The sequence below is a fragment of the Pleurodeles waltl genome, chromosome 5 (assembly GCF_031143425.1).
Source record: "Pleurodeles waltl isolate 20211129_DDA chromosome 5, aPleWal1.hap1.20221129, whole genome shotgun sequence".
Lineage (NCBI taxonomy): Eukaryota > Metazoa > Chordata > Amphibia > Caudata > Salamandridae > Pleurodeles > Pleurodeles waltl.
In genome coordinates, this window is record NC_090444.1 from 15,021,930 (window position 1) to 15,034,624 (window position 12,695).

At 45.6% G+C, this 12,695-nt stretch overlaps 1 protein-coding gene across 6 annotated transcripts in view; it reads right to left on the minus strand.

Moving 5' to 3' along the window:
• The window catches only part of LOC138295275 (uncharacterized), a 304,183-nt gene that overhangs the window by 261,498 nt on the left and 29,990 nt on the right, over nucleotides 1–12,695 (minus strand). For all 6 annotated transcript variants that reach the window (XM_069233470.1, XM_069233468.1, XM_069233467.1 and 3 more), the window contains exon 2: nucleotides 3,925–4,095. Coding sequence is in view for 4 of the 6 variants with exons in the window: in XM_069233468.1 (XP_069089569.1) it covers nucleotides 3,925–4,094 (170 nt within the window). In the remaining 2 variants the exon portion in view is untranslated. The remainder of the gene's footprint in view (nucleotides 1–3,924; nucleotides 4,096–12,695) is intronic.

Below are 12,695 nucleotides of genomic sequence, written 5' to 3' on the forward strand. Positions count from 1 at the left end.
GCTCTAGAAAGCTAAAATGAGGACACATTTTCTATGAGTTTTACAATATCTTCCCTATCCATTTCAGTAAAGCATTCTGACATGCAGACTGAAACATGTTCTCAGTTAGCTGCCTGGTGAGCAACTACAACTTCACCACGGAGTTTTGATGAACAACTAGAGCGCTAACTTTTGGTATTCAAGATAAAAGTGATGCACTCCTAAACACCTTTTTTTTGGAATACGAGCTGTTGAATTTATATCCCTCCTGGGAAGCAGGCAAAAAAATAAGCATTGAGATGTTAATGCAGGCATGAAACAAGACAGCTAAAAATGTGAGGGGAGGTGTGGGTTGTTAATATTTGAGGGGCTAAAAACAGTTAAAGAGAGATACATCTGCATAAATACAGCATCCCTTTCTCAAACCTAGTTAGTCAACCTACCCATCTTCTCAGTCGTATAACAGCTCCCTAATTTTAAACTAGTAACATTTTGTAAGCATACACATGTATTCACCTAAAAAAACGAAAGGTTTAAGTGATGTTATAGTTAAGTTAGGCGCTAAGACCTTAACTAATGGACGATGCATTAAAACTGATTGTGCTGTTGCGTCATGACTAGAATTAGATTTAGACTCTATACTCGGAGACATTCCCGAAATATATAGCGGTATCTCAGGAGTAAGAATGTGCACCAAGATGTTTCGATGTAAACTTCTACCAGGCCCCCGTATTAAAGTATCAGTTGTCCAATATCCCTGGACTGAGTAATCAGACTAACTCTCATGTGAACAAGTAAAAGCTAAATTGAGCCATATATACCATTCAGGTTGAAAGTAGGTGTCCCTCTTGAGTCAGATGCAGCGCTTGAAAAGTCCTTTACAAAGTTGAGAAGGAGAGGCTTCAGACTATACATTTGCACATACATTTTTGCTTCTGTAATGATGTGTGTGTTTTGTACTACAACTTCGATAAATATGCCACATCAGCTAATGAGAAGTCATTACTGTAGTTTTTACTAAATGTTTTGAATGTTACAGAGGATTTTGATGACACCTTTGAAGATATGGGGTGCTGTGTGTCACGGGTAAGTACGAGTGCATTCAATCTTTCATTGTTGGCAGCCACCTTTTAGCAGGTTGTATACTTGTAAAATGTAGTCATTAAAGGTAACAGAATGAAATGATAGTAGTGGGCTGATGCATTGCCTTTTATTGTGAGTTGTGAAGGCAGAAGAGAAATATAATGGATCTTTGGCCAAAAGGCCCCCAATAAGTCTATATTTAAACATGCATTTGTATTATGATTTTTTCTGAAAAACATGAGGCAGGCAAAACCCTAAAGGATTCTCTCACGTAAGCAGTTAAAGGATGCAACTCATCCAATCAAAACACTGCAAGACTACAATTTTCCTGGGTGTGACAAATACAAAACAGGCAGCAAAACCATCCATTCAAGAACAGACAACTAAGATATACAACAAACCCATCCAATCAAGAGCTGACAACTAAGATATCCACAAACCCATCCAATCAAGAGCAGCCAACTAAGATATACAACAAACCCATCCAATCAAAAGCAGACAACTGCTATATACAACAAACCCATCCAATCAAGAGCAGACAACTAAGATATACAACAAACCCATCCAATCAAGAGCAGACAACATATATATATAAATAACAAACCCATCCAATCAAGAGCAGACAACTAATATATACAACAAAACCATCCAACAAAGAGCAGACAACTACGATATACAACAAACCCATCCAGTCAAGAGCAGACAACTGATATATACAACAAACCCATCCAATCAAGAGCAGACAACTAAGATATACAACAAACCCATCCAATCATGAGCAGACAACTGATATATACAACAAACCCATCCAATCAAGAGCAGACAACTGATATATACAACAAACCCATCCAATCACGAGCAGACAACTAATATATACAACAAAACCATCCAATCAAGAGCAATTAACTAAGATATACAACAAACCCATCCAATCAAGAGCAGACAACTAAGATATACAACAAACCCATCCAATCAAGAGCAGACAACTGATATATAGAACATACCCATCCAATCAAGAGCAGACAACTGATATATACAACAAACCCATTCAATCAAGAGCAGACAACTGATATATACAACAAACCCATCCAATGAAGAGCAGACAACTGATATATACAATAAACCCATCCAGTCACGATCAGACAACTAAGATATAAAACAAAACTATCCAACAAAGAGCAGACAACTAAGATATACAACCAAACCACCCAGCCAAGATCAAATGGTTGACCCAAAGCCCGCTCTAAGTTTATTGTAAACAAAAAAATAGGACTGCCAGCTGTCTGTAGCGGTGACCCTTCTTAGCATTTGCGACCTTCAGGGAGTGATGGGGGTGAGAGGAGGTAAGGAATAAGAATGTTCTTAAAAAAAGAGAGGAAGGTTCAGGCAGGATAAAGGGCTCCCTCAGCCATGAGCACTCTAGAATTACGAAGATTAAAAGTACTTTTTCAGTGTTTTGTAGGGGGACACAGGCAGTATATGAGAGAAGTGGTGGCAGACTGACATAGGAAGGGCAAAAATGTATTATGTTTGCAACTAATAAGGATTGTTAATGCACTTCATATACCTGTTCTAAGAGATCTCTTTGACTCTCTTAGGCTTCCTGTATGTGCCATGCTGTTTTAATCCCCTTTAAGATAGCATTTTGTGATATAATGTACATCAAAGTGCGCACAGGCCTCGCCACAGCACTCAGTGCAGATACCTGAACTACTTGAAGGGCTCTTTTAGCTAGAGGTTCAGGTGAATGCATTAAGCTGCAGAAGGAGTCCTGTGATAAATGTTTGTAAGAAGTATTTCCACCATCATTGAATGTGTTGTGGGTTGCCTTTAGCACCTAGGTTGGGCACCCTTATTTTAGCATTAGACCAGTTGCCGCTGCCTTTTCACTTAGACATGTTTTATTCATTTCATATTTTTTAGCACAGCCGGCTTTTAGCTCCTTGTTTTTATACTTTAATCGCTGCTTCTTTCCAAGAAGACATAGTAGTATTTATCAGCCCTTTGCACACAATGCGTCTGTGCTTTGCTCAAGGCTGTCATGTTATGGGACATGATATACTAACTTGCATTGCCACTTCAGGAGTCAGTCCCCATTTACTAGACACATCAGCACTTCAGGCCTGTTCTTAGAACTCTGTATGGGTTATTAAATAAACAACACATAGGCCTAAGTGGGGAAGCTGGCATTCCAATCATGGCTGTCCTGGGACACACACCATTTCACAGACAGCTCTGCTGATCCTAGCGCTGACTCTTCAACTTTCCGAGAGGATTGCCATCCAGAAAACGGGCAGACCCTTGCTATCCTAGTCAGCTATGGGGTTGGGGTTACTCCCTTAGATCAGGAAAGGCAGAAGGGTTATCACCGCTTTGCTCTCAGACCTAGACATAGGGTGTACGTAGGAATCTCTAGACTCTCTAGAATCATACAACATGATTAGGTTGTTTATCCTCCTTACACTGATTGTAATGATGATTACCGTACTATGGTTCATCTACCTTATTATCGCAGCTCGTGCTCCTTATACTGCGATGCAATTGTTCAATAAATGCAGTGAAATCCAGTTTGCATCTTGTGTTCTGCCTTGGCATATGTGAGTCTCTGAGTAACTGAGTGTAAGGGGTGTGATCTGTTCACCAAGACTTCCCTGAGAAGTCAGAGTGTCAGGTCTAGTTTCCCATAAATCACCTCCTCCTTTTTAGGGCTGTGTGAGGCTCAGGATGATAGCCAGGAGTTAGGCTGACAGTCTCCACAGTGGTGTGGAGTGTACTCAATCTCCCACATTCCGTGGTGCTGCCGCCCTACACACATAGTCTTACTGCTATAATAGGGACCGCACAACAGTGTCAAGTACTCACCCCAGTTTCTGTAGTTTGCAGTCTGAATGTTTGGGAGTTTCCCACAACAACATGACTCTGGAGTCGCCAAGGGCATTGTATCCCAACTGCAGGTTGGTGACGTGTTGGTTTGTGATGAGAACTGTGGAGAGATCTGCAGATCGTGAATCTGTGCCATGGTCGCCATCCATCCTGCAGGAGAGAGAGAAACAGAGATAGGCAGATGTTCAGGAGAGCCTCAAAGATGGCCACGTTTCATCCTTCAGAAGAAAGATAGACATTCAAAAACACCTCAAATGCACATGCAGGGGCTCACCTTCTGTTGGGATGGGAACATACCCTGTGTAACCGAGAGAGTCGTCATCCCTGCCTTTTGTTACCTAAAGAGTGCCTCTCAAACACTTTTGACTCTACTTTACCTCAAAACAGAAAGGCAAGTATACTAATGGCCCAGTGTCTTATGGGCTCTGATCCAAAATGGAGTTCTGTGGTTGAGTTGGGCACAATATATATACCTCCTTAATCACTACAGATAGCTCACTGAGCTGTAGTAGACTGGCAGGGTGGCAACAATGTGTTAATAAGGCAGGACGTGCCATTTGATCTGTAACCTGCAGAGGAAGAGTTGTCTGCTGCACCCTCCACCCCACCAAAGTGTTCTGCCAGTCTGCTGGGGCGGCATCCTTCATTGCATCCAGTGTGAGAGGATGCTGTGTGTGTGTGTGTACACAGTGGCAAGGGTTGTGACATGGTTGACTGAGGACCCAGCAGAATTAATTTTGGATTTCCTGTCGGGTGGAAGTAGCCTGGCAATGCTGGGAACTTTCAAGGTATTCCTGAAGCTTTTGTGATAAGCCAGATTGTAGGGTGTTGAAGGACAGGAGAGAGGTTCCCTCTGAAGTGCAAAACTTGTCTTGACCCATGTCTTTCACTTGTGGTCCCCTATCAGGGAGACGGGCTTCTACCCTCTTTTGAGGCCGTGTTTTTGATTCCTCTGACCAGCCCAGAGACTGCCAGCCCCACACTTACATCCTTCTCACACTAGAAGACACAGATTGTTTGAAAGGAATAAGCAAATAATGAGAGCTTCTTGAAACCACTCACAGAGCTGTGCCTGTAGATTACACAATCTCTCTCTGGTAACCCAGTGTAAGAGTGGGAGTGAACCCGCAGGGGGTGTTCCAGAACTAAAGGGTGTTAGAGAAATGTGTGCTCCAGAACTGGTGCCTCTGACACCAGCCCCCCAGCCAGGTGGGGAGCACCTCCTGGAGTCTGAGGAGCCCTGCAGGAAGTGCAGAGGATTGGCCCTGAGAAGAGCAGCCTGCCCTTACAGCTGGTAGGAGCGAGCTGGAGGGGATGACCAGGGGTCTGAGGGAAGCCTAGATGACTTGAAGAGCAGATGAACAGAGGATGGACTGATCAGGGTCAAAGACCAGCCTCTGAAGGCCAGTAGGAAACAGGCTCTGCAAGGACCTGGGGTGAATCCCTTCTCACTCAGCGTGTGTCCTTGGCTGCTCTGAACTGGACCTGGATGTGTCTTGGCCCTAGACCCTTGCCAGGGAGAGCTCAGCAGCATGGATGGTGCAGATCAGGCTACATAACCACAGAGAGGGACCCCTGCTGCAGTGGCATAACCCCAGAACCCCAGGTCCTTATGCCCCCAGAAAGGGATCTCTGCTGCTGCTGTGGCCACACCCCAGAAGCCCACAAGTCCGTACTGTTCCCAGAGATGCAACGCGCTGAAAATACTGAAACCTTGCACTGCAGTTCCTGCTCTGTAGCTACACCTCTGGACAGACTCACCTGTGATCCTCTTCACTTCTAACAGTGTTGTAGCCCAGGGCTCCTAGGATGAGGGGCCCAGGACAACTGCAACCCCCAGTTGACTCCAGCCTCGTCGGCTTGCAGAGCTTCCCTCTTTCCATGCCACACATTGGGAGGGGGGCTCTCATCTCACTTGCATAGGGGGTTTTGTTTGGCCCACTGACCCACGCTGCTGCTACTGTGAACCCTCACACCCAGACTGTGATGGATCTTTGTGGCCTCAGAGGCACCTGAAGTGCTGGTGAAGGGACTACTACCAGGCTGGTATAGTGGGGGTTCCCCTACATCCAGCTGAGTCCTAAGTGCTCCGGCTGAGGCATCTAGCTCCTTGATGCTTGGGCTCTGCACATGGTGCTATAAAGGCACAACTGGCAGAACTCAAGGACAGACCGTAGGGCCAGAGCAATAGACAGAAACTAAATCACCCGAAGTACTATGTGTTCCCCATGTGTGTCAGTATGCTTCTGATAATGTAGCAGATTTCTTCACATAGCTTTGTGTGTGCTGCAGGATAAAGCACTGGCTACAAACTAGGACTCATATATATGGGTTTGTGGTGAGGATAGCGCAGCAAGTCTTCTTGCGCAGCTGCCCTACGCCAATGTGAAAGGGCAAGAATGCACTGTATTTTTGCAAAACGGTGTATTCCTGTCCTTTGCCCCTGCACCGGTCCACAATTTGTTGCCTACCGCCAACACAGGCACCCTTCCACCATGGTGCAAGGGTGACTACATTGCAGGCAGGATTATTTTCATGCAGTAAAGGGCAACTACCTGCACAAAAACAATCCACAAAGGCATCTAACTCATTCTATGTTTGCTGCGGAATGAAGCAGACATGGAAAGTGACAAAAAACAAGAAAAAAATAAAATATTTCTCCATGTTAAATCTGCTCTAGGGAGGTGTAAAGTTTTGGCACTGCTCAGATTTACGTGATTAAGTAAATTGAGGGCGGCGACAAAATCTATGGGTGTTGCATGGGAAAACCCACGCAGAGTAAGGAAATGTAGCGGCTTGCGCTGCCTTGCTTCAGTCCATGTCTGTGAGGCCATTCAAAGCCACTCAAAGTGAGGCTTTACGTGGCCTCATAGATATGGCTGAGAGGCTTGCGCCACCAGAGTGTCAAAATAAGTGATGCAACGGCAGCTCAAGAGGTTCATAAAGAAGCCCCTAGATTTCTGAAGAGTTACTCTGAGAATCTCTAATCCCATCCCTCCTCCTTGGGGCTGCCCATCTCTCTACTGTGAGAATCAGGTGCTCAGTTTTTGCATTGCTAGGTAAGCCAGCCCAAGGACATCAAAGATAAGCCATCCCAGTCCTAGAGGTGGTTCCAACACTTGGGATGTTCTTTCACCTAGAAAGTTCGAAGCCTATGCAGGAGGTGACAAACTGGGACATTTATTACCTGTTGGTGCTGCGTGAAGCACACTCGTCAAAAGTTCATCAAACATTGATAGTAGGGGTGTGCGAATTTCATGTCATTTCCCTTTGTGTCATTATGCAAAATGTCTGGAAAAGTACATTAAATTACATGAACCACAAACTACCATTCAGCACTATTTTTCTTTGTGTGAAATGCATCCTCCTGTCTATTTTGAACACAAGGACATAGTTTTCACTCATAAAATGGCACTCATTTGTACCTGATGCACATGTGCTCTAGTGGTAGGTTTTGCCCCCTAAAGGGCAGAAACTCACACGACCTGGAGTAACACAATGAATTTGGGTATTTTATGTAACACGAAATGCCAAAATTACGCAAGCCGACTCCACCATAACAGAAGTTTTACCCGGGCCAAAGTCAGTCTTCATTAAAGCACCAAAGGTTACTTAAATAAACCATCAAATGCACTCACACCTCGGCAGCCTTCATCTGTCACCTCTTACTCAAAGCGCCAACCATAGGCAGCTCCCCGCTCCTTCAACTACATCCCTGCCTGGAGTCTGAACCAAGGGCGTAGCTATCAGTAGTGTACTGGCACCGGGGCCCAGAGCTGGGAGGGGCCGCCATACCACAATTACTGGCTTTTTACCACCACACAAGGGGGCAGTTTACTTGCTTGCATAAGGTCCCTGGATACTCTTGCTAAGGCACCAATCTTAACAAGCAGCCACCAGACCACATTACTGCAAAGTTACACACAAAAACACAAACTCTAAGAAAAGAACAAAATCCAAACAAGCCTCTGAACCCTTGTGGAGAGTGACCCTTCTTGTCAGACTGGATTTCATGTTCTTCAGGATTCCTCATTTGTTGTGAATGAACCAACAGTTTTAATGCTCTGTCCACTGCAGCCTGGGACACCATTCAACAGGTGTATTAGCCACTATGCACATCTTCCTCAAATTCAATAACTGGCCTCTTTCACACAGACAAATCCTATTTCTTTTAACCTTCTTAATCTTGTCTGCCCTTAAAATGACAGTTCTACCCTTCATGACATGTCTCGGCTCAACAACCACTAAAAGGCCTGTGTCGCTCCCCAACCTTCCGGTGGGTTGCTTGCGTGCCTCATTCATGCCTCATTATTTTGGCGTAGAACACTAGACCCTTGTTAGTAGCTCGAGTTACCTTTCTACAGATCCGTTCATCCAAACTGGCTGTTGTTAACGGCTGAGGAATCATTTTAGTACCTGGGACATTTTCTTTCAGAGACATGAATAGTGCACCAGCTGTGACTCTGCCAGGGGTAGTGAGTCTGGCCCAAACTCACTCCCCTACAGCAGTAACACAAAATGATGCCCCCCCCCTACAAAAAGTTATGAACACCCCTGACAAGCCCACATCTCACTGCCATCCATAGGCATTAGACTAAAAGGGCCATAGACGCTGCAGAGATCGGAGTTACACCACTGCTCTAAAGTGCCTCTCCAGGATACCCCATCAGCAAGACATCTGTAGGTGTGGCATTTATCTGTTCTACTGAACAACTGGTCTGTGGGTGATAAATGTAAGTATGCAGGTGTGTACTTGATAAATGAATGCAGATGGGTGGGGTGTGTGCCCCCGGCACAAAAACAGGTCTGTAATGCCTTCCTACTAACTGGCCTCACAGAAAGTGACTGATACAGCAAGGAAAGAAACAGGGATAACAATAAGTCCATTCAAGAGAGTTTGTGCACACATGCACAGCCACCCTGGCATTTGATGTTAAAATGTTAGAGCATGTAGATAAGCAAGCATTGCACTCACCTGACAGTGCAAACCAGTAAACCCACTCCTGCTCAAGCTGCATGCCTACTCAGGACGTGTAGGCTTGTTACATGGTATTTTGTAATACGTCTGTAACATAAAGTATCTTTCTGACTCACCCTTTTACCACAGTGTAAGCTGAGTCATAGACATGCCTTATTGCATCCACCTCAAAGAACTGGTAAAGTCATTAGATGGATGTTGAACCCCTTGTAGATTCTGACCATTCAGACTGATATCTCTCATATCAGCTGAAGATATTTTATCTCAGTGGGCCCAAACAACTGATCTGTCATCAGAGGAACAGAGGCTTGGCCTTGTTCCAGTGGGATGAGGATTAACAATCTGTATATATTACGAACTCCTACTCTGCTTATGAAACCTTACAATAGGGCGGCCCTCATCCTCCTGGACTTCTCCTAAGCATCTGACAGTCTCCCACTCCATCCTCATCCAATCCCTACATGACATCAGAATCAGAGGATTCACACTCTGATAGATCTGCTCCTTCCTGACTGGAAGAAGCCAGTTAGTCAGCCTGGCAACACACCTCGGATGCCCAGAACATCATTTGCAGAATTATGCAACAATCCTCCTTGAGCCGAGCCTCTTCAACGCATACCTGACCCCTCTTGCTAGCATTGTCGTTCCTCATGATAGCAACATCCTCTACTACGCAATGGACATGCAAGTCATTTGCTCTCTCACAAACAAGACTCCCAGTACCCCGATCAAGTTCAACGCCTGCATGACTAAAATCGCCCACTGGATGAAGACCATCTGTCTAAGGCTAATCACTGACAAGACTGAAACTGTGATGTTTGGAAACGCCACGTGGTGGGCAACAGAACTGGCACTAGAAATGCTAAGAACCTTGGAACCATCATCAACAGCAAACTCAACATAACCACCCAAGTCAATACTGTCATTGCCTCATGCTTCCATACACCGAAGACGCTGAGGAAGATTTTCAAATGGCTCCCAATCAGCACTCGGAAAACTCTCAAGTACATTCTCATCATAAGCAAGCTGGACTATTGGAACACCCTCTATGCCAGGATCAACCAAAAAGTCACCAAAAGGCTGTAAACTATTTAGAACTTCACAACATACCGGAAGGAGCTCCACTGGCTCCCTATTCACAAATTAGCACAATTAAACTTCTCACACACACTTTAAAGGCACTACATAACACTGGCCCAGAAAATCACAACATATCGCATCTGCTTTCATAAACCTTTCAGACACATCCACTCACCCAGACATCCATTTGCACATATCTCTCACATATGGAAAACCAGATTCAGCAGTCAAGCCTTCTCCTCCATGCCTCCTAAAGTATGGCACAACCTGTCACTACACATAAGAACCTCCTCCTCACTTCTTGAATTCTGTAAGAAGTTGAAGACCTGACTTTTCGAGTAGTCCCAATAGGCCCTAGGTGTGCCTAGACTCACACCTGCTCAGTGCCAGAATACCCTCCTGGGGTGATAGTGCACTCTACAAATCTAGAATAACACGAATAGCCATGGTGCACCTTCTAGCACCCTGACTCTATATGTTTATGGTAACCCATTAACAGCTATTTGGACATTGCTTAGGTGATGACAACTGTATAGTGAACCGAACAATAACCTGCTGGATTTAATCTGCCAAACATCGCCTGTTTTAGTTGTAATGAGCCCCATAACTTCCGCTTTTGACCGGTGAACCTGATGTTAGTATGAGTTTAGGTCTCAAGATTGCATAATACAGGTTAACCGGATGTTTTCATGACTTTAGGTCTCAAGACTAACTACCAATCTCTGGAGTCCCTAGGGGTGGCAGTTAGCAGACCCAGCTCATCTGTGCAGATGAAGTGTCTTCCTCTAGCCTGCACAGGGCTTGCACCACGTTTCCCAGCCTGGTTCTGGACACATGGTACCTGGTTGGTGTTAATGTTATCACCAGCTGCCTAGTCTAAGGCAACGCACTGTACACAGGGACCACCACTAACCTTATGAGAAGGCTCCAGACGAGACAGAACTCAGCAGGCAGACTAACCCTCAACCTGCCCAAATGGACCCACCTAGCACCTGAGGAACCTCCACTGGCTCCCAGTCCACAAAAGATGCTAATTCAAATTACAGGCGCATGCTTACAAAGCCCTCCACGGCCAAGGACCAACACACATGAACCACAGCCTGAACTTCCACCAACCATCCAGAAACCTCCGCATGGCCTCCCGGGACCTGGTCAAGACACCACACATCCGCCCGAGCCTCAGCAGAGGCCGCTCCTTCTCCCACCTTGTCACCAAGTCATGGAATGCCCTCCCTCTCCACCTCCCAACAGTACCCTCTCTGATGAACTTCAGGAAGAGAATCAAGATCGAGCTGTTTGACTAAGCCCAGTAACCCAGTGCCTGGAAACCCTCATCGATGATAAGCAGCACTTTATAAGTATTGACTGAATGTTATGGCAGCAGTCGCTATCCGGGAGTTGTTACTAACTTGACGGCATCTGGTTTGCGTTAATGCTGTGGTTGCAGTATTCAGATGTTGTGGTAGGAGTCTACGGCTGGTGTTAATGCTGTGGTAGGGGTCTCCGTCTGGTGTTAATGCTGTGGTAGCTGTCTAGAGCTGGTGTTAATGCTGTGGTAGCGTTCTCCAGTTGGTGTTTATGCTTTGGTAGGGGTCTGCGGCTGGTGTTAATGCTGTGGTAGTGGCCTCCAGTTGATGTTAATCCAGTGGTAGGGGTCTCACGCTGGTCTCACGCTGCGGTTAATGCTGTGGTAGGGGTCTATAGCTGGCGCTAAAGCTGTGGTAGGGGTCTCCAGCTGGTGTTAATGCTGTGGCAGCGGTCTATGGCCAGTGTTAATGCAATGTTAGCCAGCTATGTCTGGTGTAATGCCGTGGTAGGGGTCTATGGCTGGTGTTAGTGCTGTGGTAGCGATGTACGTCTGGTGTTAATGTTGTGATAGTGGCCTACAGCTGATGTTAATGCACTGGTAGGGGTCTCACGCTGGTCCTGTGCTTCTGTTAATGCTGTGGTAGGGGTCTACAGCTGGTGCTAATGCTGTGGTAAGGGCCTTCGTCTGGTGTTAATGCTGTGGTAGCAGTCTATGTCTGGTGTTAATGCTGTGGTAGGGGTCCATGGCTGGTGTTAATGCTGTGGTAGGAGTCTACGGCTGGCGTCAGTGCTGTGGTAGCAGTGTATGGCTGGTGTTAATGGTGTGGTAGCAGTCTGTGTCTGGTGTTAATGCTGTGGTAGGGGTCTACGGCTGGTGTTAGTGTAGGAAAGTACCATCTTGCCTGGCATGTTACCCCCATATTTCACTGTATATATGTTGTTTTAGTTGTATGTGTCACTGGGACCCTGCCAGCCAGGGCCCCAGTGCTCATAAGTGTGCCCTGTATGTGTTACCTGTGTTATGACTAACTGTCTCACTGAGGCTCTGCTATTCAGAACCTCAGTGGTTATGCTCTCTCATTTCTTTCCAAATTGTCACTAACAGGCTAGTGACCAATTTCACCAATTTACATTGGCATACTGGAACACCCTTATAATTCCCTAGTATATGGTACTGAGGTACCCAGGGTATTGGGGTTCCAGGAGATCCTTATGGGCTGCAGCATTTCTTGTGCCACCCATAGGGAGATCTGACAATTCTTACACAGGCCTGCCAGTGCAGCCTGAGTGAAATAACGTCCACGTTATTTCACAGCCATTTACCACTGCACTTAAGTAACTTATAAGTCACCTATATGTCTAACCTTTACCTGGTAAAGGTTGG